The sequence below is a fragment of the Coffea arabica genome, chromosome 4c, assembly GCF_036785885.1.
Source record: "Coffea arabica cultivar ET-39 chromosome 4c, Coffea Arabica ET-39 HiFi, whole genome shotgun sequence".
In the NCBI taxonomy this organism is placed as follows: Eukaryota; Viridiplantae; Streptophyta; class Magnoliopsida; order Gentianales; family Rubiaceae; genus Coffea; species Coffea arabica.
In genome coordinates, this window is record NC_092316.1 from 6,993,668 (window position 1) to 7,015,725 (window position 22,058).

Below are 22,058 nucleotides of genomic sequence, written 5' to 3' on the forward strand. Positions count from 1 at the left end.
ACATAAAGAAACCGAAGCACAAACTCCAAAAGGATTATGTTGCTCAGTAATCTTAATCAAGAATATTAATCGGGATCATCAAAAAAACATTTTAAAAAAAAAACCTCTCACCTGACAAATAATATTGTAATAACGTCCCATCAAGCAAACGCCGTTAACCTCACCACATTGCCGTTAACATAACGGCGTTTTACCTAACGGAGCCTCGCCAGAGCACAAGAGAAAATTGAAAAGATTAAAAGCACAAGCAGAAACAAATTTACGCATATTACTCGGAAAAACGAAAACGAAGAAGAAGAAGAAGAAGAAGAAGGCTACTGTTTTGTGTATGTATAAAAAGTCCTTTTTCCAAAGCTAGCCCACAGAAAAAAAGCGAAGAAGCAGAGAGAGAGAGAGAGAGAGAGGGAGAGAGAAATTTAAGAAGAAGAAAACTTCTCCTCTCTTAAACATTCATCAACTCCTTTCTTCTTCTGCTTCTTCTTCATCATCTCATAAAATAAAAAAGTAACAAAAAAACCATTTTACAGCAGCAGAGTTTCATCTAAACTCGTGTCTGTTTCTTGTCTTAATTTATGTGTTAGTGCGTGGCTCCGTGGGTGTAGAATTGTGTGTGTTCGAAAGTTAGCTGGCTCTACAAGTAATCTTGAAGGTGACTGTTGGGATCACTTGATTATCACGTCTAAAAATCCGGGTTCTAAATATTTTGGGTTCCTTTCAGCGGAATCCGAGCTGAATTATGCAATATTCACCGTAAATTTCGGTATGGCAAGAGTATGCTTCGAGTTAGCTTTGTTTATTGATTTTCTTGCCTTTTCTTCTGTGGTGCATTATGGGTGATTTCAACCTTACCTCTCGTTTTCAGGAGATTTCAAGTTGAATTATGCATAATTCTGTCGAATTTTGATTTCAAGTGCTCGCAGAAGCCTGAAACGTATTTTCTTGGTGCAGCCTGATTGTATTCTCGGTTGACTTGTGGCTTTCCGCACGTGAATTTTCCACCATTGTTCCGCTGCCGAATTATATATTGGGTGAAGAGTTTGTTCAGGCTGGTTTTTGAATTTTAGTGCAGCTACTGTCTGAAGCTGATGGTGGATCTGGGATGAACTTGAAGAATTTGAATTTTGTTTGGAGATTTCACTGGTTTTAAGGTTGGAATTCATCATATACTGCTGTAATTCGATCTGAGTTCTGGAGAAATTTTGCAGAAGAGCTGATTTTTGTTAGGTGTTAATGGAGCTGCGCCAACCCAGGCCTTTTGGGACTGAAGGTAACCATGAATTCTGGTCAGCAAATGCATATGTGAATTCTGGAAGTTTTCTGTGTTTACAACTCATGGGAAGAATCAAAGCAGTATTCTGAATTCTAAAATGTTAGGTTTGAGGTTGTGAATCATGATTTAATGTGGTTTTTTCTTGTAAAAATGACACAGGAAGGAAAACCACCCATGACTTTCTTTCACTGTACTCGCCAGTCCAACAAGATCCCAGACCCCCACAAGGTAAATTCTCTTTCATGCAATGCAAACATGGTGCTTTTTTACCTCCAGAAGGAAGAGGTTTTACTTTTTCTTTTCTTCTAATCTTTTTATTTTCCTTTTCCTTTTTAAGCCTTCAAATTTCCATTTTGCCGTCATAATGGCTTGAAGAGAGACACAAATTCTTCTTTCCCATTTCTTCTTCTTTGAGAAAAATTTAAAAGCTTGGAGAAAGTCCAAATTTTTTTTTCCCTTGACCCCCCCCCCGCCCCCCAACGTCCCTTTCCCCCCGGAAAAAAGCCCAATTTTTGTAAAATGAGAGTAGTTGGAGCACGTTTAGACATGATTTGAGTCATTAGCAATCCGGAATATGATTTCAATTATTTTTTTTTAACTTAATAGTTGTTCATGACCTAATATTTTGATTCCCATGTTTCATGTGGAAGATCAAATTGATACTTCAAAATAAATTCAAAAGTACATGTACCACCTTTTTAATTTTTTATCTTTTCCTCAAGGGTAAAAATCATTCCTTGGAACCATGAAAATTTTATTCTACTATTAACCGAGTACCAAAAAATGGGTTCTCCAAATTTAATTAAAAAAGGTAGAATTTTACAGACTTTTAATTTTTATTGTTGCTTTTTTTTTTTTAATTGTGAGTGTGGTAGGGGAAATATCCACGCGAAGCAAAGCAGGAGAGAGAGAGAGAGGGGAGTAGGCTGAGGCTCGGCAATATAGCACCCACGAGTGGTGTAGTAAATGTACCCGTGACCCCATGTTGATTGTTTGAATATATGTGGGATCTGGGCCATATGTTAGAGCCTGATAGGGTGGGTCATCGCCTGGGATAGGCTGACAATTGCCGGATCCGAAAAGGGGGGGGGGGTTGGGACTTTGCTGTTAAAGCCCCCTCTCAGATTGGGTAACTTTGGTTTGGGACACCTGATTTTGGCCTGGCTTTTCTTGGGTAGGACCCATTTTGCAAAGGTTGAGGAGGAGGAGAGAGGAGAGGAGAGGAGAGGAGAGAGTAGCAGTTGGAGTTTCATTTCAGGACATGCGACATCATCGTCATCATTGATTGATTCAAAAAAAAACTCCTCATCACTGCTTCCCGTGTAGGTGCTTACATAATTTTACATTGATTTCAGTAATTCTTTTGTCATGCAAGCAACGATCCATTCAATTATAGGGTGAGTACAGTGAAAATTGTGCTGTGAATGATCTTAAATGGTTGCAGAAGATTCATTGTTCCTGTTCCCTGTTTCGGCTACACTTCCAACGTGGGATTTATAGGAATCAAGAAAACATCTGAGTGATTGTTCCTGGTCCTTGTTCCTAGCCTACCCTTTTTACCCTGTTCGCTCTTGCACCTTTTTCTTGTATTTTCCTTGGAAATTTTCATTTGTATTGAGTCTGCACTTGATATCATATGGTAAATTATCGATGAAATAATTTTTTATTTTGCTAGAGTAGCACTTATCTTTTTTTTAGCCAAAAACAAAGGGTAGAAGAAGAAGAATAGAAGGGAAGGAATGGAAAAATGGGGTGCAATTGTTTCCCAGTAATTTGTTGCGAAAGTTAATGTTTGGAAAATGCAGTAGGAATGGCATAAAAGACCATTAATTGCACTCTTACGAGAATAAGTTAATGAGTCCAGCATTCATACTCTGTCTTTGTTGGAACGAACTTGTTGATGCTGCTGCTCTGTCAAAGTTCCTATGTCGAATTATTAAGGGACTTCGCATTCTGATATTGTCAATAATTTGTGATGGATTTTCTGAGCCTTTTCCATATCGTTTCTTTTCAACCTCCAAATGCAGGTGGCTTCCTTAAAACGCAGGACTTCTTGCAACCACTGGAGCAAGGATGTAAGAATGTTGCCAAGGAGGAAGACAAAGTAGAAATAAATGATTTGGAAAAGCCTCCACCAGCAGCTCCTCCATCTAACATAGAGCATCTTCTTCCTGGTGGTATTGGGACCTACAGCATTACTTATTTCAATCAGAGGTTCCTAAAACCGGAGGGGAATGTATACATGATGGCACAAGCAAGTAGTACCAACATAAATGATGAAAACTCAAACTGCAGTTCTTACGCAGGTGGTGGTTTCACTTTGTGGGATGAATCTGCAGTGAAAAAGGGAAAGACAGGGAAGGAGAATAATGCTGGAGATAGAGCTGTTCTTAAAGGTAACTTCTTTGAGACTTGATACTTCCGGATTATTCCCTATCAATAGAGTTGCTCTCATTGAGTACTCACACATTTAAAATCATATAAAGATGCACTTCCTGTAGTCGGGGCAGTGCTGCCATCTATATAAATGCTTGCTCAAATTGAATAACCAGCAGGTTTACTGCTATCAACATTAAAAATGCAAGTTCTGATTCTTCTGCTCTTCATGTTTTTTCAGTTGATTGACAGCAATCAATTTAATACTTCCACACTAAAATCCTTCAACACTTTGAATTTTTTGTATCTGACAGAAGCAGAAGCAAATGTTGGGGCAGGGCAGTGGAGAGCATCAGCAGAACGGCCCTCACAGTCCTCGTCCAACCATAAGCTTAATGCTGCAACATTCAGCTCTCTCTCAACCTCTAAGTCAGTGACATTTCTCTCCATTCATCTTCAGACCTCAGTTTTCTCTGCACCAAATATTGTGTAGCTGCTTATAACTCTTTACTAATTTTTCCAGGCCATCTTTGGCCCAGAGGAACCAGAGTTTTGTAAATATGATAACATCGGCTAAGAGTTTTCAAGAAGAGGATGATGATGATGATGACGAGGAAGAGTTTGTCATCAAGAAAGAGCCATCGTCACATCCCAAAGGTACCCTTCTTCAACCTTGCGTATCCATTAACAGCTTGGTTCTTATCCTTTTTTTGTACCTAGGAACGCAAATAATATCCATCTTGACAGGCAATTTGTCAGTTAAAGTTGATGGAAAAAGCACCGATCAGAAACCTAGTACTCCACGTTCAAAACACTCAGCTACAGAGCAACGTAGAAGGAGCAAGATTAATGACAGGCATGTGTACCTTCCCTTAGTGGAAGTCAAGTCTCTTACTGATCATATAAATCTCTAATTTCTCTGATATGCTTGTTGTCTTCGAACAATGACAGTACTGCTGGAGTCTTGCTTTTTTCTTCTCATGCAAAATTCCACTTCCCACCTTGAACTCGTGCAGTTCCTTATGTTGCCACTGTATATTATTAAATACCATTTTTAACTTGCAAAAATAGATGGAAGTTGGTTCTGTTTTAAAGCTTGGAGCTGCAAATGTGCTTGTCCAAGTTTTGAATGCTATACTTTGTCATTATGCATGAAAACAATGTCTATATATTGAACTAACGGGAGTAAAGAAATGGAATCAGTCAGTCAACTGTTAGTTTTGGGACTGTTCCTAATCTTGCTGTTTCATAAGCAAACAAAAATTGGAAACTTTACTGAAGTTTTCTCAATAATGTTTGATTTGCAATAATAGAGAAGCTTTACTCAGGATTTTAATGTATACTCGAGTCAAAAGAATTTCATTTTTGAAGAGTAAACTTTAAATCTTTAGTCTTGAACTTTGTCATGCAGATTTCAGAAGTTAAGAGAGATCATCCCTCATAGCGACCAAAAAAGAGATAAGGCGTCATTTTTGTTAGAGGTATATATGTATGTTTTGAAATATTTTATCTATTTTTATCTCATAATTAATCATAGAAATGACAAGTTATCAATGTCTATGCAGGTTATTGAGTATATTCAATTTCTACAAGACAAAGTGCAGAAATATGAAGGGCCATACCCGGGATGGAACCAGGAACTATCTAAGCCAATGCCATCGGTTAAACTACAATCTTTTATTTGTTTCTGTATGCATCATTGCAGTATTCACATGACTTTCTAAATGTTTCTTTGAGATATTGAACCTAAGCTTTGGATACTTCTTGTCAGTAGTTATTGCTGCTTATGAATAAAAGACAGGTCTCAAAGAAATAAGTTGAATTAAAAATTGATGCTGGATTGAAAATCACTGGCTTAACTGAAGCATGCTAGATACGTTAATGGAACTCTAGTTGAGGTCTTAATTCTGACCCAAGCATGTAGGTCGGGCATACTTCATGGAAAGACTGGAAATTGCAGATATTCTGCATTTGAGAATGCTTTAGTACTTCATTCGGTGATTCTTTCTGCTTCTATTGAACAGAGAAATCTCAGAGGTCCTGAAGACTTTATCAATTCTACTCAAGTCACGAATATTGGGTCAAATCCACTAATTCATGCAGCAAAACTTAATGAGAGCAAAGTTACTAGCTCTTCTGCACTAGCTATCAATGGGCAGCACCTAGAATCAGATGTAAGCAGTGCAGCAGCTTTTGGAGAAAAGGATCATCAGCCTGATATAACAGATAAAGCAGCATCAGTTCCTATGGCGCTGAGGCATGGAATATTTCCATTTGGAGGAACCAGCACTGCATCTGTACCACTCTCATCTATGCCTGCATCTGATATAGACAAAACGGCATCTCACCCCCAACATCAGTTTTGGCCCAGAGGATCATGTACGGCCGATAGCAATATAACTGATAAGCTGAAAGACCAAGAACTAACTATTGAGAGTGGTACAATTAGCATCTCCAGCATATATTCACAAGGGTTAGTATTCTTTCTTCATTTTCCTTTAGTTCTCTAAGATGGTTCAGGCTTACTGTTAGTTTTTATCTTAGCAAATGAGAAAATCAAGGGAAAAGCTTCTCATATGCTTTCTTCTAAATAGAATCGAATAATATATGACTTCCTATCTTCTCTCATTTAACTGGAAGGAACTCTATATTTTCTATCATCCTCATTGTGGAATCAGTTTACCATCATAGGCTGATTGTATCATAAAAACTCATGAATAGGTTGTTGAGTACTCTGACACAAGCATTGCAGAGTTCTGGAATAGATCTGTCTCAGGCCAACATTTCTGTTCAAATTGATCTTGGAAAAAGAGCTAATGGCAGAGTAAATTCTTCAGCTTCGGTCATCAAGGTACTTTGCCCATTTGCTATACTTGCTTCCCAGCAATTCTTTTGCAATGCTGTTTCTGAGGAACTTCATTCCAAAGTTTCCATGTTTCTTTGTGCTGCATTGCAAAATTTTCTTGAGACTTACGTCTTACACTTCCTGTAGGATGTTGATGTACCGAGTTGCAACCAAGCAATGCCAAGGTCTATAGTTACAAGAGCAGGGGAGGATTCTCCTGGACAAGCATTGAAGAGGCTCAAAACAAGCAGAAGCTAGCATGTCATTAGACTGGATCATATTCTTCTTTTGTAACTGATTTATCCAATTTTTGATGCCCCTTCTTATTTTAAGGGGAATGTTCTTGCCTTTGATTATGGACCCATTGTAAATGCTGTTTCAAATTCTTTTGGGATGCACATAATTACCTGACATATTGTATTATTTACCACTTATTTTTTGTTAATTATTATATACAATTAGAGGCTTCCATGCCAATTCAAAGAAGCCGCCTTACTAAATCAAGGCTTATCTTTTTATGCAAATATCACAGCAACTTTTCTAGTGTTCTCCAGTGAGATGCAGCAAGGCTGCTCTTTTATTGACAATGAACCCTTTGGATAGGCATTGCTATCTTAATTTTTTTTTATCACAGTTATTTTGGCAAATAAATTAGTCATTTATTCAATGTTCACAATATGTATACAACTATTAGCCCAAACCTCCACGTGAGCTGGTTGTAACTAAGGAAACGGGGGGAAAACAAAAAAGATGAAATGGAAAGTTCTCACACTTTAGGGTGAAGAATTCATTTGAATTTGTATGACCCCCAGCTTTTGGGGTAACTAAAATCAGCAATTACAGAAATATGGTGCTAGATTGGTGACTGGTGAATCAGATACATTCTGATGGTCATGATTTTATGAAGTCTTTTCTATTCTGCGTGCAAAGGGTCTGTTTGGTTCATGGGATGACATAGAATTGGATTAATCATTCTGTGTCATTCTATGTTTAGTTGCATTTTGTACATGGGATGACACATCCTATCTAACTAAATTAATCCCTATTCATGGGATAAAATAATCCCATAGAGGAGATGGTATTAGTCATCCCAGGATGACTAACATAAAGGATGATAAAATTTTAGACTAATTTACCTTTATAAAAATACAAATTTATACTCTTATAATTATATAACCCTACTCCCACACAATAAAATAATATGAATGGACTAATTTGCCCCTATTAATTAATTTTAATGTTTTTTTGACTAATCTGCTGCTGCTATCAACATAAAAATATTTGAACTACTCTCACATAATAATATGATAATAAATGGACTAATTAGCCCCGACTAATTATATTAAAATTTTTGACGAATTTGCCCCTATTCATTATTTGAAAATTTTTGACTTGCCCAATTAATTAATGTAAATTTGTTTGACTAATTTGTCATACTAACATCATACTATAATAACTATTAGGAGGGGAGTACCAGCGTATCGGGAGGTATTTGGTGATTGTGATTAAAGAGAATTTTACACAAAATACTCACACACATTTAGTAATAATATGGAGTAACAAAATATCTAATGTATATTGGGAGATGGAGAAGGAAATTATGCATGTTATCTTGGTCAGTTCATATATTTTGAAACAAACATTTGTATATGAGCTTTTCATTAACAAGACTAAATGAACTTCAAATAGGTACACAAACGATTTAGAGACTGACAATAAACAAAGTGATTATCCACTTAAACATGCATCTACACAACATTCTTGTTGATGAAAGTTGCCAACTTTTTCAGCAACAACAAAGCATTCTCTCCCTTGAGAAAAAACAAATTGAAGACATGATCTTCCCCTGCAACCTCCGCACTTCTAACCCACTCACTCTTCTCTAAAACCTCTTTATAAAGCCACCCCCTATCTTTTAGAATATCCTTTTCAGCAACATAAATGATAAATCAACACCCTTTTCCAGCCTAACCTCGAAAGGTTTGGTTCTATCAGAGGATTCAACATTGGATTATCAATCCCCGTAGATTTTGAGTGAACATAATGCCGGATGCCCTCAACATAGGCCTTTGCTTGTAATTTCGTTAACTCAATACCGATTAGCTCTTTCCTCTGAAAATAAGGACAATTGAAAATAGTTTCGCCAGAGAACTATATTGAAATTCAGAGTACAATGGCAATACAAGTAACTATTTACCGGAAGACAAAAGAAACATAATGAAAGAATGTGAAGGAGCGGACATTTGAAAAATTGAAGCTGAAACTGATACTCAATCATAAATTTCTTAATAAACCACGTTGTTCTTGCTTTGATTGAGATGAAAATGATGTTTGAAGGTTTTCAAGTTATAATAGTAAAGCTAGTAATAATTGATACAAGCCAAAATGAATATCTTTATAAGGACATTTAAGTAATTACATTAATAAAGAAGCTATTATGTGTTGTATTCATTGTAGAAAAGATAATCGAATAATCTCACATTCCCAAATTATCCAAATCTTTGAACAAATCATCACTGCATCTTTTAAAATACAAGGACGTTTCGGTAAACACCAGAATACACATGCTATCTCAAGTAGTATCCAGTGCTATAACTCCACTCAAAATAATTTCACAATTCCAAAATACCCCTATTCTTGCGATTGAAATTCAAAATCATTTTTTGATCCAAACTCATTCTTATATAGTATAAGGACATTGCCTTTGGACTAAATTACCTTTAATAAGCTTATTTTCTAAATCAAATTTTATATAAATACATAATCTTATCAATTAGGTTTTATGAATGAGAACTTCGATAAATTCAAATTCGGTCCAAAGAAAAATCTTATATATTAGCTTGAGTTCGAATTATTTAAAGCTCTTAAATAAGTTGGGTTTTAATTGATTTAACTCTAAATTAGCTAAAACTCGACCCATTATTTAATTGGATTTCAAATTTATATTCAAAAACTTGGTCAAAATCTAAGGCCCAGATGAGCTAAGTTTGAGTGAATGCAAATTTTTGTATATCAAAATCCTTAATTTACTTTATAATTCTAAAGTTTCAAACTACTCTATTTTAATAAAAGTTATAAATATTAATTTTTATTAAAAATATTAAATTATTTTATGAAAAAGAATCTACAAATTAAGGGTTACTTTGGTCATTAAAGTAGTAATCTTACCTCATCCAATCTCCAACCAAACACGGGATAAGATTATTCTCCAACATATCATATCCAATTCAGAACCAACCAAACACTAGATAATTTGGATTATTTTTCCGGGGATGACACAACTCAGAATTAATAATCCGAGAATGAGTCATCTTATCACATCTAGTCTATGAACCAAACGGTAAAAGGATTCAGAAATAATAACTCGAGAATGAATCATCTTATCTCATCTGGTCCATGAACGAAACGGACCCCAAGAGTATAGGATAAGCATACAAAATAGAGACGGTGGGTGTACCATACAATTCAAATATTATTATTTACCTCATGAATTCACGGCACTTCTGCCTACAAAATGTGAACTTTTAGAGTCAACTAAACACTTGGCCTAGAATAACCCTTTTACGAAAACTAACACAAATATGCTTTGAAAGTGTTATTTAATTATTTAATCATAGCTTAATCTGCAGTGATGTTTGGTTTATATCGGAGCTTAGAAGGATCGAAAAAGATCAGCAACTTCTGTTATCTATTGGGCCTTGTACAATCTGACGCTCTGTTATATCCGACGGTCATCCCCGCATCACATGTAGAGAGTTTATGGGCTCTCTTTCACGGGACACAGGCCGAATGTCCAGCCCCAGCCACTTTCACAAACGGCGTGAGCCCAATAGTTTGTTGGATTTCTTGACCAAATTGTTCATCTTCTATAATTTTCCCTCGCTTTTGGTCCTTTTTTTTTTTTTTTTCCAAGTTTCAATATCTTTCTTTCCAACCTCTGTTAGGCTCTAGCAATCCAATCAATCAATTTTTCTTCTTCAATCTATTCAATTATGTTTGGCCAGTCCTTAAATGGTTAAATATTTTACTTTATAGTAATTGCTTCTTTTTGTAGTAATTTGCAGTTAAAACCAATTTGTTTATTATGTGAAAGAAAAACCCTTGTCAAGTTCTGAAACTCAATTCATAGTGTCATGATTGCTTTTTATGTAAACCACACTTAGTCACGTTTTTTCATTTTTCAATTGTCAATTCCAAATCAACTTCCTAGAGGCTGCATGATGCAGGTTTTCATGGGAAAGGAAGAGATTAGTCCTCTGCTTAGAGACATTCTTTTACTCTATCTGTCTCTCACTCTCAGCTGTATCCTTCTTTCCTATTTTTTTTGAACTAAAGAAATTCAAATATGATACTAACAATTATCCTCCCTCGATTTATATACTCTTCCTATTTAATTTTACATACCCTCCATTGTATTTATTTACTTTACCTAATTAATCCTATATTTTCAAACATATAATACCTGAAATATATCTTAATAAATGCCCTGTGGGCACCCCGTTAGACAGACCGTTTTAAAATCGTCTATTTGCATTAAAATAGTTTGAGAGTCTTAAATAGCTCTTTAACTTCTTGTAGAAATAGAACGACTAGACATTTTTGAACGACCAGAAGTTTCTTTAAAAGGTTTCACATAAGTAACTAACCATAAAACCACTAATGTCAACCTTCCAATATTATTAAGTTCCTTAGTCAGATTCCTAATGTTGTTTTCCCAAACTCAGCAAACCAAATTAACCGTATAAAAAAGGCATGCTAGTAACCTAGGACAATTGCAGTTAAACTTTCTTTGTTGGCGGAAGCTTCTGTTGACCATGCTTCCCTTTATTCAGTGCATGCACCTACTAATCACATACCAAGATAGCACTAGAAATTACTATAAAATATGAGATACGGCAATGAATTATTCCAAGTAAAATCCACCATCGGCTGCTAAATCAATGTCAGTCATTAAGGCATACTTTGACAAATGGGTTTTTGAAGTAATTTAATATATAGTCACTCTCAATTTGATGAAATTGCCTCTTTGAAGCAAAACAAAAGGTATAAAGAATATCTTGCGAGGCTAAGTTACCTTCACCAAACAGCAACTTCATCCGCATGCCTCAGATGAAAATGATCCGCTGACATGGATGCTACGAGTCATAAGCCTATTTACAAATGAAGAAATTGACTCCATAACACTTTAACTAATTGGTTTAGTACATAGATTAGTCTTTGTTTATTCAAGAGTTACAACTACCATGCACTTGCCTATTGTTTATGTTTTTCCCTTACCATTCAAAATCAAAGTATATAAAATACTTAATTCTATCATGTTTCCCAAGAAACCACTTAATTACTATTCTTATACTTGAAAGTATGTAGTGCCGCTATACATCTTATTTGTTGAGCTTTTAAACAAGAATTCCTAAATCTCATAGTTCTCACTTTAAACTTTTTCTGTCATTAGACCCTCTTTCGGAAAAAAAAAAAATGAATCTTATACTTGCTAGGAGTATTATGATCAAATGTAAAATTTGTGGAGTTAAATGCAATGGGAGGATGAGTTGATGGACGTGTGAGTATTTGCAACCATGTATAATTGTTAATTACTACTCCTATGTCATTTTCGAGAAAAGATTGTTAATTACTACTCCTATGTATATTTTATGAAAACAATGCAATTAGTGATAGGATTACGACTTTAATTTTCAATACATTTTCTGTTACTATATTACTCCCTCCGTCCCGTTTTATTAGTCTTGGTTTTTTTTTCACACAGATTAAGAAAGTGTAATTAATTTGGTTGGAAACATAAATTTAGATTAATAATTTCCTAAAATACCCTTATGCTAATCACGAAGAGTGCATTGGAAAAGTTCAATGTATTCAATGTAGTGAGTTAGTATTTAATAACAATGTATTAATAACAAGATATTTAATAAGGGTATTTTAGACAATTTGAAAGATTATTACATTCCTTAATGGGGAAGTGGACTACAATTTGGAACGGACGAAAAAGGAAAACAAGACTATCAAAGTGGGACGGAGGGAGTACTATCAACGGAGTTGCTCTTCGTTTCCTAGACACTTAATGCAGATGGAGAAGATAAGAATCATTGGCTCCACTCTCGAGGGGTCGCTTCTTGGATCGTTCAACCAGATAACAGTCACACTGAATCCGAAGTAAAGTTGAGGATCGTCTTGGGATCTCCCTTTCTTGATTCCTCCGATCCCACCAAATTTCCAATTGCAAAAAGTTCAATAAAAACTCTTGCTGGATTATGGGATTGGTGGTAGGGAAGGGTTTAAACTGCCCTTGTCACAACAATTCATTTTTCTTTGCCACTTGTTGGATGGATCATCAGCAAAATGCCTAGATGGAAGCAGCCAAATATTACCCTTTTCTTTCATGGGAAAAGAGACCGCACTAATCACTAAGCTGTATATTCATTGGCGGCATCGGTATAATATTGCTAGTTGCCACAAGAAAAAATAAATGGTTGGAATTATACTACATCTACAAAGTGGGCAATTATTTAATCAATTCCAAATCCACCTCCATTGGTACGTGGGAGCTCTCAATCGCATCAATTATTTTTACTTCTTGTTAATCAAACAATTATTAGCCGACTTTCACAGAATTAATACTAGTATATAGCATGTACCTAATGCTCATTCTCCCAACTGCCAATGTTTCATTCTTAACCAATCTCTGTTCTCCAATGAGTTAGGTGCATGACAATTTGCCACATATGACAAAATATTCTCTAGTACTTTCTACGTTTGTCACTTCTGAAAGAAATATTGCTGATTTTCTTTGTCTAGTTTCCAGGCATGAGGAATAATACTACTACTAGAATACCAGTTGACAAGGAATATTAGAGTAGACAACTCATATCAGGCCTCCCCAAAAATGATATTGAATGTGATGAACGTGGGATGAATTTACCCAATTGGTTCCAAATCTGTTAATTTTTTACCAAAACTGTACCATAAATGAGGTTCTTTGATTCTGTACTTAATTATGGTTGATAACTGGATACTGTGTTAATTATACATTATCAAAACAGAAGGGTGGTCAAACATGTCGGTTTCCATTAGTGATAATAACAAGTCAAGTTAATTTAATGGACTTTCAAGATTTCAACTTCATAACTAAAAAAAGAGAAAAAATAAAAGGTAATTTTTATGAATTTTCTGTTGTATTTTTTAATTCTCTATTATATATTAATTTTTTGAGACCGTTGTATCTATTTTTTACTTAATCAATAGTACCAAATATGCCCCTAGAAAGGTCAGAAGTCGTCAGAGCTGTAATCGTGCGTACCTATAAAGAACTCAAACGTGACAATGGTATGATAATACGATAAGAACTAAAACAAATAAGAACTAAAACATGATGTTTATGAATGAGAAATAGTAATATAATAAAAAGTGAGACAGAGAGTGACACAGAAAATGAGACAGAAGATCCGTTGCGAATTTGAGGAGCAAGATCCATTTTGGGTTTGTTTATTCACTTGATGAAACCACCACCCTTTTTTTTTCCTGAATTGGATTAGGGTGAAAGCCGTTTGTCAAAAAGAAATTTGATTATTTGCTAAGCATGATGACGCTGTGATTTGATCATTTGTTTACCTTATTACTCAAACGGCTACTTCTCACCAAATCCTCTCTAGTTCTCTCGTTGGTTTTGCTGTAAAACTTTTCAGTTTTCGGGTACAGAACATGATCATTGGATGTTGTGTTTGACCATCATCATCACAAGATGGCCGCCACCACCACTCTGCACATTCATTCATTATTCCTTTCTCTTTTCAGACTTTGGTGATCGGTTGGACAGATTCATCACCCTAATTCTTGATCTTAAATTAATGTCATGACGTCCACAACACCCCCAACTGATCAGAAATCCTACCAAAAACATACCCAGAGGAATATATCTTTCTTCTTTTTTGTACATCTGTTATGTTAATAAACCATAACAGCTGCCTTGAACCCCGAAACTGTGTCGAAGATCCATATTTGGTTTGTTTTAACATCGTCGATCATTTCCTGGAAGGGAAAGATGCTCTGGAATCCCACCGGCACATACGGAGCACTTCCTCTCATGTTCAAGAAAACACCAGCTACGTGAAAGACTAAACTTCTTCTTCGTCTAATGAGAACAAACTAAAATCAATGGACGGAAAGAAGGTGAGAGGCGGCAACGGATGGACTTGGAATTTAAAAGCTGCTTTTATAGATTTTTCAAGTATAAATGAGGGTTGTAGACAATTTTAGAAAAGGAAGAATAAATAAAAGAAATATGACGTTCAAAGCTAACCTTTGGCAAAACCGTGGTTTCCAATAAAAACAAATCTATATTTGCATCCCTCTTGTGTACACTGCAGCTGATTTGACGTAAACACCCTGTAATGGCAGGGTGACTTCTATACATGGAGTTGGATTATTAGACTCTATATAAAATACTAAGTACTCTGGCACCTTCCGTTCCTGTGACAATCTCTCGAGACTTTGCTCAAGTCCATTCTCCCCTATAAACTTCAATAAGCCTCCTTTCAAACAAAATTCTCCTCAAACTTTTAGCTCTGGAGAACTTCGTTGAAGATCTGCTTAGCAAGAATGAAGTCACATGCTGCTGCCAAAATACGGGTCACATGTTACTTAACAGATCATCTTCTTTTGGTTGCTGCAAACACTCCCATGGGTTTGCGTAGAAGTAATCCTCTTCTTTAGGTCTATCTGGAATCACTACCCTTTTGACAGGATTGCCCATTCTCTCAGAATGGGATTCCTTAACAGCAGCAGAGAACTCATCCCATGTTAGCGATCCCATATTGTACTGGTCTATCAAATCAACTAGAAGCTTTCTGTCCAACAGTATTGTCTTCTTGTATTCGAGATATCTGAGGACATTTCACAACAAAGCACCCATTTGATATGCAAGGACAAAAAACTCGAAGAAAGATGACAGAAATGCTTTTCATCGGATTATCACCACGATTCCAACTACATGACATTCTTCAGCTAGTTAAAAGCACTATACTTCAACAACAAAAATTACTTGAACAGCAATCTTTGAAAGACATGGCACAAAGCAATCAGGCACCAAAAGCACTCCAAACTTAAGTAACTGACATTTTCCTGAAAGTAATTTGAAGCCAGAAAAATATACCTGCGGTGGCCTTCAACAACTTTTGCCATGTTTCCATCATATGTTGGAACAAATATATCACTTTCAAGAGAAACAAGATAGTCTAGTGCTGCCATCTGAGATGAATGATTCTGGAAGAATCTAAGATCCGAAGGATCCAACAGTGTCTCCTTTCTGACCTGTTTACCAGACACACCCAAAGCAAGTGGTGAAAACATGCTGACATAAAACAGTTGCATTTTATGATTAAATGATGAAATGGAATGGCTATTTCATAATGTACTTACCAAATTTGGATAAGCTGCTGCAAGACTAGCCAATCTCCTCTCTCCACCATATATTTCTCCAGCCGCAATGTAAATTTGGATGTTATGATCAATGTCCAAGGCCCTCAGGGTAAGAGCAGTTTCCTCAGGTGTCAAGGGACACAGGCCATCTTTTCTTTTCAAATCGGAGTTTATAATTTTCTCCTTCCACCAGGGATAAGCATATCTGCATAACCGCAAATTAGCAACATGAGAATAATTACCCCTTGTATTGCTGACTGACTAATTAAATTTGAATACCAATATGTGCTAGCTCACCTCATTCTTGTCAACTCATCCACCTCCTCCTGGTTGCACCCCTGAGTGCAGCCTGAAAAAGCCAGCATGTCCATTTCATATCTGAGATGAAGTACTATGAAAGGCCCCTTTCGACGAAGGAGTTTGATGACCTTTCTACCCAACTCTTCTATCTGAGGTGTAAATTTGAGAGCACTAAAATTGACTCGACAACGTAGCTTCTGAAGCTCCAAGGGCTGGCCATTGTTTGCAAGTCGAGTGTCAGTTCTATTTAGGTGCACAACTTTGTATTTGCGTATAAGAGGAAGAATCTGCACATCCAAAAAAATGTACACGGTTATAACCATAAACAGGGCAGTGAAACAAACCAAACAGAAGAACATTATGGGAATACTATATACCTGATTTTCATAGTAAGATATATCAGACCAACTAATAGGCGGCATAGTATAAAATAACCCTCTCTCCACTCTCTCCTTGAGCCTAGGGGGTAGCTCTTTCAATATCCGAACTTCATCTCTCAAGGATGTAATAAAATGATCAACGTCAAATATGTCTTGAAACTCACTGCAACATCAAACAACAAAGATCCAGTACAGAGGAGGGGAAAAAAAGGATAGCCCTCCGTCATAATAAATGAACAAAGCCATAATTTTGTGCAAGGAAAGAGACCTTGGATCTGCCCAGAAAGAAGTTTTATCCAACTCAGGAACTATAAGCGTCACATTCAAATGTCTGGCAATTGCTACCATGTCACAAATCTGTACCCCGATAACATAGAGGAAAAGTACAGGTTATCAAAAATTGCTGTCATAAGCCAGTTCAAACATGCAAGCCACATTATTAAGAAAGCTACTAACCGCCGCCCGCATTTGGTTAAGGCCTCCGTTGCATGAAACCATCAGATAACCATTGTTCTTGTAAACTCCTACATCAAAAGGTGCAAATTTCAAATCTGATTGTAGGTGGGGGAAAATAGTAGTCAAAATACCAAATACAATTCCAAGAAGAGACAAATTAATGATCCATGCTTATCCCAAATAAAACAAACAGCACATTTATGATTAACCGCGGCAAATAGAGAAAGCAGCAAAATCCACTGATGCAGAAAAACAACCTAAGAGGTTTGTTATACCAATTACTTCATTTCAAAACAAAACAAAAGATCAACAACCACCGCAAACTCTCAATTCTGCAAGTGCTTGGAGCAACCAAATTTCTCAGGAACATGCCGCATGCTTCTCAACTTTTCAATAATCAACCAGCAGTCCAAGTCAATCGTTTCCTCCATGGGTGTGTGAAATTAAACCCCACTTTCCTAATTTCAAAGACCCTTAGATTCTACATTATAAAGCACCCTTAACACCACAAATACACCGTCCTCATATCCACCATCCTTTCCGCTTACATTCACCAAAATATGAGCTTCTACTTCCCATCTTTTAAAGCGATCAACATCAACCATCAAAACAGAAAATTCATTACAGCGCCCAAAAATAAAAATCAAAGAGCATAAACAGGATCAATCAAGTAGTAATACTCACTCTTGGGAGGAAGAACTCGAGCAGGGACATCTTCAGGGGCAGATTTAACATCCAAAGCGGAAGCAGAACCAGTAACAGTGGCAGAAGAACCAGAACCAGAATCCTGAGAAAAGCAAGATGGCCATCCCTTCAAAACTCTAGGACCAAAACTTTCACCCAATGCCGTTAACTGAACCAAGCAAATCCACAACATCACAGATGTAGTAGCCCTTATCATCCATAGCTTCATTTTCGACCGCGAAACCATAGAATTTTTAAACTTCTCTACTCTACTATGTTGAATAATATTTCCACCTTTCAACCCCATCACCCCACCTAATCCTAACCCTAACCCTAGCCCCCTTAAACCCCAGTTCTTCCTCCTCCTCCAAACACTCTCCTCACTCTTCTCTTCCTCTATTCTGCACATATCCCCCATACATCAAAAATCCCCGCCTCCCCTTTTCTTCAAAAAAATCAACAACTTCTCATTAAATTCTGCAGAAACTATTACGTTTAATCTGTGAATGAAAAAAAAAATCTCTGATCTTAATTTACACGATAAACGAATATAAATATGCCGTAAAATTATAGCATCAAAATTTATTCGTCATACAGCTTCGACAGGACATCTTTTACAGTGAAATAGCAGTAAAAATCCAATCTTTCACCCACATTTACAGAAACAATTTGAGCCAAAGTTTCGATCTTTAGCGATCAGAGGAAGAGAAAAAAAAAACCCTTGATTGAAATGAAATTTTCTTCTTCTTCTCTTTTCTGGGATGGAAAAAAATGGTGGGATGATATGAATGATAATGTGGAATGTATGAGAGATCTAACGGATTTTCCGGCAAGATATCTAAAGGGTTGCCGGAATCTGACTCGCCGGAGCTGCTCGCCGGTGGTAGATGGAGAGAGATAAGAATAGAAAACCGTGGCAGTGGATTGGTGGCGCACAAACGCACGACCCGGGCGAGTGGGGAGTTTTGATGAAATGGGCAACTTAAACCAGTTGCTTATGTTCTGGGGTGGTCGGATTGTTAGTGATTTTGTGTGTGAAGGTCTACATTTATATTATTATGACCCTTCTTTTTTCTCCTTTTTTTTTGGGGGGGGGGGGGGGGGGGGGGGGGGGGGTGGGTTGTAAGTGTTGCCTTCACGAAATTGGTTTAGGAAGAAAATTTTATGAGAGATTGAGTTGGAAATGTTACGTTTTAGGTAGCAATAAAATGAACCTACAATGTCATGGATTAAATTTAAGAGGTGTTTATGGATATTAACTTTGATACTAGAATTGGTATGCAAAGATATTATGATATATTATGACCTTTCTTTCCTTTTTTTTTTTGGAGTATTTTGTTGTCCACGTGAAATTGTGTGTGGCAGAAAATTTTACGAGAGGTTGAGTTTGTAATGTATTTAAGTAGCAATAGATTGAACATAGGAAGTTATGAATTTAACCTTAAAAAGAGGTGTTTATGAATATTAAATTTGGTACTAAATTGAAATCCATAAATCTATAGCTGATAGTGTAAACAAATCACTATACTGTTAATTATTTGAGTAAATCTTTTCTATACTGACGACGGTGTATACACTATCATCGTTGTATTCATGACATGTGTATAAACGTTAAATTTTAAATTCAAATTTTGCATAGTTGTCATTCATCTAACGCTGATAGTGTATACAAAATGTTAGTGTAGGAAAGATTAATCTTGATTATTTATGTACAAAAAGTTAATCCATATTATAATATCTTCCCAATTATAAGCACGTAATAGTATATTTTTATCAATAAGCAATTAAATACTTTTCTTGCAAATGTTTTGTGTGCTTAATAGTAAGTATTTAAATGATATAATCCCTACAAAGTTGATGGTCTTAAAATTTTGTCTCTCTTTTCTTTTTCTTTTTTTGTGGGTAAAATAGTTCTAAAGTTCTTTACAACAAAATGTAAATACAAATTACTAAATAATGGAAATATTCTATTAATATATATATATATTCATGCATGAACATATATAGTATGGATTGTTATTTTTTAGAGTTTTTATAGAAAAATATGTTATAGCAATTTAATGTATGTGAAGTAAAAAAGTGATTTGAAAATACACTTACAAAAAAATTAAAAACATTTTGGATGAAAAATTGCAATTCAAACTTGATTGCACTATTTAATGTTTATTTTTTTTTAATTGGTGTAAGCGAAAGAGCGCGAACTTGGGAGGACTCGCGTACACTCACTCCCCCTAAACTACCAAATCCATCGCTCATCCTCCAGTTTAAGGTTAGTTATCTTATCATTCTTTGTATTTGTATTTTCTTTAGGTACAAAAGAAGTAATAAATTCTGTTACCCTTTTTGTGTTCAAAACGATTCAAATATATTTGTGATAAATACAAAACAATTAGTTTCTTTTGTATGAAATGTATAACTTTCCTTTTATGTTTTATGTTTTTCCTTTTTCAAAGAGCATCAAAGGTTCGATGTTCTTTCACCTCTTTCAATTGGGAATTTTCGCATTCTCATGCTTTTGCTTATTTCACAATCAAAAGGAAAAAGAGCAAATGGCAAGTGAAGGGTCTTTTTCTCAATACATTTCACTTCTCACTAAAACCATCCATCGAGTACATTCAGGTGCATGAACAAGATCAAATTCCCATGGCTAAATGGAATGTACATGTTATATTTTTTCCTCCTCTTAGCTTGTCCAAAAATGTTTTAGTGTTCTCTTTCAGTTGAGTTGCTTTAATACCATTTTCAATTTCTAAGGCTAATCAATGACACGCTTAATTATATCTTTGCAACTGAAAAGCAAAATAAAGAAGGCAATTGATTATAGTTTTCCTTTCCATTTATTCATTTAACTACCATTGTTAATACGTCCTGATATTTATTTTTTTCTGAAAAAAATTATTATAATTTTAAGATATATGATTTAGCTGTCTTTTTTGTTTTTCCAACTACTTTCCAGTCTCACACATGCACAAAAAAATGGAATTTTAATTGTTTTTAAAATATATTTTAAAAAATTAATTATTTTTCAAAAATATATAATCCCCGTGCACAGCACCGATTATAAAGCTCGTACTACATTACACGTAAAAGTAGTATAACAGGATTATCTTTTCAAAAAGAACTTTCTAAATCGTCTTCCATCCAAACACCTTCATTATTGAATGCCTCCAACTCAAATGGAATTTTTCGCAAATTTATGGTAAGAGTTTAAAGAACAACGAAATATAGCCAAATTATAGGAACAGTTAGTTCTTTCTTATAAATTATAATAATATGGAGCCTAGATTCAAAGCAGGATTCATGTACCACATAATTCCCTCTAATTTGAGTTTAGACCCAGGGCCAGCTCCATATTAGGAGAAAACAGCCAATAAATGCAAGCCAGCTAAACCGAAGGCCTTCTGGGCCCACTACTATTAATATACAATCAGACGTGTCAATAATCGGAGGCCCGATGCACACTTGGCATCACAAGATCGTTCTAAAGCATATATTTCTCGGTATCGCTGAATTGTACGGCTGAAGATCTTGCAGCCCACTTTGGCATCTTTCCTGTCGAGAGAGAGAGAGACGCCGACAATATCTCGCGAAATTATGCCGCCTAGCTTTCTCCCTGGCCTTATATATTATTATATATATCGATTTTTGCTTTTAATTCTTGTTGAGAACAATTACAATTTCGCATAATAGTAAGTGTAAGGGAGAATTCAGGAAATGGGAATGAGAGTCAGTAATGGATATTAAAGTTAATTTTTACTTAAAATTCGGTAGATCAATATAGGTTTCATCCAGTCAGGATGAAAGTATCATACATGCCGGCCTCAGATTCAAGACGTCCTGCCAAACCCAATCCCTGAAGTTAGCTTGATTCTGATTTCAAAATGCGAGCCAAACGCTACCTATAATTTTGAATAGTGTTTGAGGGTATTAATTTTTTTTTCTTCTCTCAATCAATAAAAATTTATGTTTTTTGTGAACAAATTTTTAAATTTTTTTTTTTTTACTTCACACGTATCACAGTATATTTTTCTATAAAAACTTCAAAAAATAGTAATTCAAACGTACTCTTAACATTTCTTTTTCCTTTTCAATAATGTTAGAATCTTTCCAAGCAAAACATATGTTCTTTCTAGAGTTGAATGGAATAAAAAAAGACATTTCACGAGTGGACCAAAATTAGGATACACTCACCGGTAGTATCATCATGCGTTGTAGCGATTATACGAGTAAGTGGTTAGTTGAAATAGGATCTCTCAATACAGACAATCAAAACATCATCCGTTGTCTATAGTAGAGGTTATATTTGCTTGAAGCAAGA

The 22,058-nt window shown here is 35.6% G+C and overlaps 2 protein-coding genes across 7 annotated transcripts; one reads left to right on the forward strand and one right to left on the reverse strand.

Moving 5' to 3' along the window:
• Positions 1-271: 271 nt before the first annotated feature.
• LOC113739928 (transcription factor BIM1) lies at positions 272-6,977 on the forward strand. Of its 6 annotated transcripts, XM_072045779.1 has the most exons (13): positions 272-760; positions 863-1,267; positions 1,430-1,498; positions 3,298-3,447; positions 3,577-3,666; positions 3,961-4,075; positions 4,170-4,303; positions 4,394-4,502; positions 5,058-5,127; positions 5,212-5,307; positions 5,671-6,119; positions 6,368-6,497; positions 6,639-6,977. In XM_072045779.1, exons 2-13 carry the CDS (start codon positions 1,231-1,233, stop codon positions 6,747-6,749), a joined length of 1,560 nt encoding a protein of 519 aa, XP_071901880.1. In that variant the 5' UTR covers positions 272-760; positions 863-1,230; the 3' UTR covers positions 6,750-6,977. The 6 variants fall into 6 exon arrangements, with proteins under 6 accessions (XP_071901880.1, XP_027123148.1, XP_027123149.1 ...); XM_027267347.2 differs by having other exon boundaries at positions 3,298-3,666; XM_027267348.2 differs by having other exon boundaries at positions 949-1,267; positions 3,298-3,666.
• Positions 6,978-14,803: 7,826 nt separating this feature from the next.
• Positions 14,804-18,770, reverse strand: LOC113739825 (rhamnogalacturonan I rhamnosyltransferase 1-like). Its single transcript, XM_027267174.2, has 8 exons — positions 17,741-18,770; positions 17,057-17,124; positions 16,869-16,957; positions 16,598-16,763; positions 16,218-16,507; positions 15,921-16,125; positions 15,655-15,812; positions 14,804-15,385 (listed from the first exon to the last, which is right to left on the reverse strand). The coding sequence occupies exons 1-8, from the start codon at positions 18,156-18,158 to the stop codon at positions 15,133-15,135; spliced, it is 1,647 nt and encodes a 548-aa protein (XP_027122975.1). The 5' UTR covers positions 18,159-18,770; the 3' UTR covers positions 14,804-15,132.
• Between the last annotated feature and the right edge of the window lie 3,288 nt (positions 18,771-22,058).

Excerpts from the sequence above, each read along its gene's own strand:
- LOC113739825 (XM_027267174.2), bottom strand. The coding sequence starts at position 18,158 with ATGGGGGATATGTGCAGAATAGAGGAAGAGAAGAGTGAGGAGAGTGTT. Across the intron at positions 16,508-16,597 it reads TATCTTACTATGAAAATCAG|ATTCTTCCTCTTATACGCAA; the intron begins GTATATAGTATT and ends TTGGATGTGCAG. Across the intron at positions 15,813-15,920 it reads CAGCAGCTTATCCAAATTTG|GTCAGAAAGGAGACACTGTT; the intron begins GTAAGTACATTA and ends TCTGGTAAACAG.
- LOC113739928 (XM_027267347.2), top strand. The coding sequence starts at position 1,231 with ATGGAGCTGCGCCAACCCAGGCCTTTTGGGACTGAAG. Across the intron at positions 1,499-3,297 it reads AGATCCCAGACCCCCACAAG|GTGGCTTCCTTAAAACGCAG; the intron begins GTAAATTCTCTT and ends CTCCAAATGCAG. Across the intron at positions 3,667-3,960 it reads AGATAGAGCTGTTCTTAAAG|AAGCAGAAGCAAATGTTGGG; the intron begins GTAACTTCTTTG and ends TGTATCTGACAG.